The sequence below is a fragment of the Gavia stellata genome, chromosome 6 (assembly GCF_030936135.1).
Source record: "Gavia stellata isolate bGavSte3 chromosome 6, bGavSte3.hap2, whole genome shotgun sequence".
NCBI lineage: Eukaryota > Metazoa > Chordata > Aves > Gaviiformes > Gaviidae > Gavia > Gavia stellata.
This window is the reverse complement of record NC_082599.1, coordinates 24,459,891-24,465,890: the sequence shown is the minus strand read 5'-3', so window position 1 is coordinate 24,465,890 and position 6,000 is coordinate 24,459,891. Positions and strand designations below refer to the sequence as shown.

The 6,000-nt window shown below is 40.1% G+C and overlaps 1 protein-coding gene across 1 annotated transcript; it reads left to right on the top strand.

The window, feature by feature from the left end:
• Positions 1 to 529: 529 nt before the first annotated feature.
• On the top strand, positions 530 to 4,943 carry STEAP4 (STEAP4 metalloreductase). Its single transcript, XM_009808293.2, has 4 exons — positions 530 to 985; positions 2,343 to 2,870; positions 3,483 to 3,647; positions 4,674 to 4,943. Exons 1-4 carry the CDS (start codon positions 530 to 532, stop codon positions 4,941 to 4,943), a joined length of 1,419 nt encoding a protein of 472 aa, XP_009806595.2.
• Positions 4,944 to 6,000: the final 1,057 nt, after the last annotated feature.

Below are 6,000 nucleotides of genomic sequence, written 5' to 3'. Positions count from 1 at the left end.
AAAACAAACTGGCACTGGCTAGTGGTATTAAGGAAATACTGAGGACAACAGATAGGTTTGTAGCTACTTTTTATAATATCTCTTCTTCAAGTATTTTACAAAAGACCTTCCAGGTTCTGATCTGATTGCAAACACACTCCTCTTCAATGTTTTTTCTATATACTATGTAAGCATAAATTACTCTGAAATGTGTGCAACCCTTGCTTGCTGTGCTCCTATATCTTTTCCTCCTGCTTTCCCTTCGAGAGAGGAAAACTGCAATGGTTCAGCTCATTCAGCTTAAAATCCATAAAATGGATGGAAAAGAGGGTGCTGTAAGAAATGGAGAGGTGAATATCCAGAACTGGTTTTTAAAAACTGTACAGAAATCTTGTGAGAGTGTGTATTCAGAAGAGTGTGCAAGAAGCATATTAAGAGGCAAGAAAACTCTCAGATATTTCTTTTGTATAGCCAGACTTGATGCTAACCTTTCATTTTCAAGAGATTGATGTTTTGCTTAGTTTGTTCCTATTACTTTTTTTTTTAACAGATGGATAAAAATTCTTCCAACATAATGGCTTTGGCTCCTAACACATCTAACAAAAGACAGACAGTGTGCATATTTGGAACTGGAGATTTTGGAAGAGCTCTGGGGCATAAAATGATTCAGTCTGGCTACCCTGTCGTGTTTGGAAGCCGGAGCAAACAGACATCCAGCCTGATTCCCAAGGATGCTGAGGTGTTGAGCCACGCAGAGGCAGCACAGAAAGCTGCCATCATCATTATAGCAATCCAGAGGCAACATTACAACTTCCTTACACCACTAGCAGAAATTCTCCATGGAAAAGTCTTGGTGGATGTAAGCAACAACTTAAAAATAAACCAGTATCCTGATTCCAACGCAGAGTACCTTGCTCAGCTAGTGCCTGGTGCTAAGGTTGTGAAAGCCTTTAACACCGTCTCAGCCTGGGCCTTGCAGTCAGGCACGCTGGATGCAAGCCGGCAGGTAAGACTGAGCAAGGGGGACGGTTCCTATGTCATAGAGTTATATATTGTATGGCCTCTTAACAGCTAGACAAAACACACACAGGACGTACGAATCAGACAGGGTTGAGATGGAATTTTCACTATAATTGTCCGTTTCAAATTAAATGTGAGCTAAAAATTATTATTGGTTTGTAATATGGCATGACAAGGAATATCGATAGCTTGCCTCCGAACTTGGTATGGCGTTTGGAGACACTAGAGAAGCAAGGAAAGTAAGATAGCAGAGCTAGAAAGAGAGACAGCAAATCAGGAGGAAATGAGGGCTGCATCAGTTGTTCACCAGGCCTGTAAAGTTAAACAGAAAGGAGATAGGAGGAATATAACAAAGCAAGAATAAAATGAAGAGAGCAAAAAAAGGGAGGCAAGGGATATGATGGGGCAATAGAATGAGTATGGGCAACAGAAGTGAGCTGGAAGGTGAACAAATTAGTAAAGTTTTCTAAATCAGAATCCACCACCACAGAAGTTTAACACAACAGTGTGTGCAAACCATTTTAACCAGCTCCTTAACCACAGCCCAGCGAGCACAGAGCTGGTCACAGGAAGCAACACAGCAGCTTACTTGAAGACAAATAATTTATTATTACCTTGTTTTCTGCCACTCTGAGGGATAGTGCTCTTGTACAAGACACGGTTTCAGCCAGCTACTCAAACCATTGCTAGCTTTGCTTTCTGCTGACAAATAAATGGTTTTGGCTAAACTAAAGATCCAAGGACTTCCAAGCCTAGGATCTACAAGCCTCATCATACCAACGAGAGCAGAAAATGCCTCCTTTCTCCCAGTTCCAAAAGGAGTATTGTTTTGCATGCTCACAGAAAAGACAGTTTCTTCACTGTTTTACCAGACTTGGAAATAATACTTTTGTGATAGGGCAATCATGTTTTAAAGATCTCTGTCCCCTGTTCCCTGGAGTCCTTACAGACCACTGTAGCAACAACTGAAAATTTTGCTCCTCTTTACTCCTATAAAATCTTGTGCTTACAAACCGCTTGCCGGTCCTCAGAAAAGTATGTCAAGTCTTCTAGGCAAAGACTTGTACTAAGTGTGTTATACATCATTGTTCTTTTCAGATACAAAATTTTGCCACTTGAAACAATCTCATTCCCCAAAGAAAAGATTCATATTCTTGGTTCTTGGACTTGTTGGACAAGAAAATACCTATAGGCTACTTTTTGCCCATATAAATTAAGGCCAGCAGGGAAGCCAACAAATAGTCTAGGAAGCTTGTGCTCATCATCTATATCCAAGCAGGGCAGCAGTAGAGAATGTCACAAAACTCTGTCTAAATAAAATGTCTGTTTGTTTTTGGCTGCAGGTGTTTGTCTGTGGAGATGACATGGAAGCTAAACAAATGGTGATGGATATTGTTCATGCACTGGGTCTCACTCCATTAGATCACGGATCCCTCTTGGCCGCTCAGGAAATAGAAAATTATCCTCTGCAGCTCTTTCCAATGTGGAAGTTTCCCATCCTTTTGTCCCTTGGCCTAACCATATTCTTCTTCTTCTACTGTTTGACTCGTGATGTAATTTACCCTTATGTTTATGAAAACAAAGACTTTTCATTTTTTATTGCAATTTCCATTCCAAATCGGATCTGCCCTATATTGGCACTCATCCTTCTTGCCTTGGTTTATCTTCCTGGTGTACTTGCTGCAATTCTTCAGTTATACAGAGGTACCAAATACCGCCGTTTCCCAGACTGGCTGGACAAATGGATGCTGTGTAGGAAACAACTTGGACTAGTAGCCTTGGCATTTGCTTCTCTGCATGTTTTGTACACTCTTGTTATCCCAATTCGCTCCTTCGTAAGATGGAGAATCAGCAGTCGAATCGTCTCCCAGGTAAGTTTTGTTTCCTGCTCTATGTCTTTGTTTCTTCTGGCCCTGTTACAAATACTACCTTCTGTCCTGAGCTTCAGAAATTCACGTGGACAGTCTTTAATGTTCCTTACAATAGGGTTATTTTCCTAGTTTCTGTGTTCCTTTTAACCATTGATATATCCAAAGTTTGTATCAACAAACTATGCTGAGTTGAGGGGATTTCTGGCCTCAGTCTTCCTCCTAGATAGTTTACATATTAATAAAATAAGCAGATAAAATGTAAACATTAATAGTAATTTAAAGAAACATATTTCCCTATTTCTCCATATACCTTTAAGAATGGCACATATTTTGACTTTTAAAATAGCACATCTTTTGACTTTCTGATCTTATTTAACAACAAAGGATCACATACCTGTCCTCAGCAGTAGGTCTACAGCAGTGTAAAACAATTACAGGTACATGGAACCTATACGTAATATCATGCTGCTTCTGCTTTTTGAGTAGGTGTTCAAAGTAAATCTCCGATGATTTGCAGAGAGTTTATCTCCTGATTACCTTAAAGGATATTTTTTCTGCATATTGATCCTAAAACTGCTACCACTAACGTATACCTGGTCTTCTTTTCTTCAGGCACTGAACAATAAAACAGAACAACTCGACAACACTAATGCCTGGCTTAGTGACTCTTATTTGGCTTTGGGGATTTTAGGCTTTTTTTTATTTGTTCTTCTGGGAATAACTTCCTTGCCTTCAGTCAGCAACAACGTCAACTGGCGAGAATTTCGATTTGTGCAGGTAAGAAAAAGATTATTCTAAAAAACCTTCTTCACTCATAAACTATGACCACAAGCGGGTTTACTAGAGACTTAGGGCTTTCCTCCATTAGTATCTCCAAACATGATGTGTGCACTATCCACCATCACACAGTGGAAAAAAAAAATCTACACAGCTATACAGCTCACCTGTAAAAAACCACAACTGGTCTGATGGCTGTTTATGGTACAACTGGGATTACTGCATTAACAAGAGAAAATTGGGAAGACATGAGCTCCTAAATGACAAACAGAAAGCTGACATTGGGGAATTTGATAATTCCACAATTGTACTAAGTCACAAAACATTTTAGCCATTTATTGGGCTAATTTTGTTGGTTCACAAGATAATTCAGTTAAAATGGGTCTGAAAAATTACTTTATAACTCAGATCCTCTTAATGCCAAGCATCTAAAGACAATCTGCAGTTTCTGCATACTCTAGAAACTGCTGTGCCTATAAACAGGCTGTGCTTGGTAACACTATAATCTCAGCCCCCCATTCAGAGGAAGCTTGATGCAAGCTGCCGTGCCTCTGCAGGAGCTGGGCTGGCAGGGGAGGGGAGGCAAGGGAAGGGGAAATTACTGTCAATGAATGTTTTATCAAGGCCAAAAACTTGCACAGTATGGTAGTTCTGGATGGATTAGCACTAGAGCATATAAAAGCTTGGATCTGTCCACTGAATTTCAGCATTTTCTCTGCATTTTCACAAATATGACAACCACTAGGCAGTATGTGTGAGCTAGCAGAAATTATCAGGATTGTTGATGGAGAAAAAAAAGAAGTGTGTTTCACCTAGAGCCATTTGAATGAATCTTTATTAAAAAAAAATCCTTTCTATTATATAAAAGAGTTTAATTTCAGCAGTCCCCAGTTAGCCCCAAACTCGGCACATTCCACAAAGCTTACTGTGTTCTGTAAATTGCATTTGTTCTGGTTTATTTTACTGTTTTAACCTCCACTTCTTTCTTTCTTTCTTTCTTTCTTTCTTTCCTTTGTTCTCCCCTAGTCCAAACTGGGATATCTGACACTGATTTTGTGCACTGCACACACACTGGTTTACGGTGGAAAGCGGTTCCTGAGCCCATCATCGTACAGATGGTATCTTCCAAACGCCTATATGCTCTCCCTCATTGTTCCGTGCATTGTACTGGTTGTCAAGTTTGTGCTGATATTTCCTTGTCTAGACAAACCTCTCACACGAATTCGACAGGGCTGGGAGAGGAATCCCCAATACTCAGAACAGTCAAATTACATTATCAACAAGTCTGCTGTATAATTAGACTAACCTGTATTATCAAAAAAAAGAAGAAAAAAATATTATGAAGGCATAGCAAAATGAAGTCCTGAGCCTCCTTTGTTTGGAGAGTGAGAGAAAAAGTTAAAAACTTGGCCAGGCCCTGAGTAAAATAAAGCCACTCCAATGACAAGCTTAAAATACAAATCCATTGACTTCCTGTACCCCAGGCATGCCTTCACAGAGGTGCAGGCCCTCTCTTTTGCTCAGTATATTCCCCCTTGCCTATTCACCCTACATTCCTAAGAAGAGTGTAGAGAAGTAAGTGGTGCTCCATGTCTCTCCTCTGTCATTCCAAACCTCCTCCAGGGCTGGGCAGAACCAGAGTAACCTTTGGTGTTACCTATCCTGCCCATTGGGACTCAGGTCTACATGCACCTACACACATCCACAGAGATCCACATGCACACGTGCATGAACACATAGCCTGCTTCCACCCCCAGCAGCCACCAGCACCCATAGAACAGGTGCAGGATGGATGCTGGCTGAGGAAGACCTCTCTTCCTCCCAGCATTAGTTTATCTTCCATTAACACCTGATCCAAAAGAGACCTGTGTTCATACCTTAGAGATAGTTCCGTAAGATTTGGTTGGTTTGTGTACGGGAACTCTAATGTTCCAAATGTATGGGCCAAAGATTACTGAATCCTTGGTTGTCCTGCTCTACCAGAAACTCGGGTGGCAAAGGGATGGAGAAGAGACCAAAGTGGCAGAAAGATGTGAGATCTGCTCACAAGCCTAAGCTTCTCAAGAATAAGCAAAAAGTGGTCAGTGATTTTTTGTGTAAGCAGTGAGTTGTAAGGAAAGAAACTGAAGGAAAATCCTATTGTATCAGGGGGTTGTATTATAAGTCATGGTTATATCTCATGAAGATAATATTGTTGATTTTTTTAAAAATTAATCGAATCGTTAGATGCAATATTACAGATATTCTATGAAAATATACATATTTTAACCACAATAAAGAATTTTTTTTACAATGTTGAGCTTTGTTATCATTTCTGGAACCTCTTTTGATAAGATGCAGTTGCTGGTATGCT

Coding starts and splice junctions, on each gene's coding strand:
- STEAP4 (XM_009808293.2), top strand. CDS start 530: ATGGATAAAAATTCTTCCAACATAATGGCTTTGGCTCCTAACACATCT. Junction 2,871..3,482: donor GCAGTCGAATCGTCTCCCAG/GTAAGTTTTGTT, acceptor TCTTTTCTTCAG/GCACTGAACAATAAAACAGA. Junction 3,648..4,673: donor GAGAATTTCGATTTGTGCAG/GTAAGAAAAAGA, acceptor GTTCTCCCCTAG/TCCAAACTGGGATATCTGAC.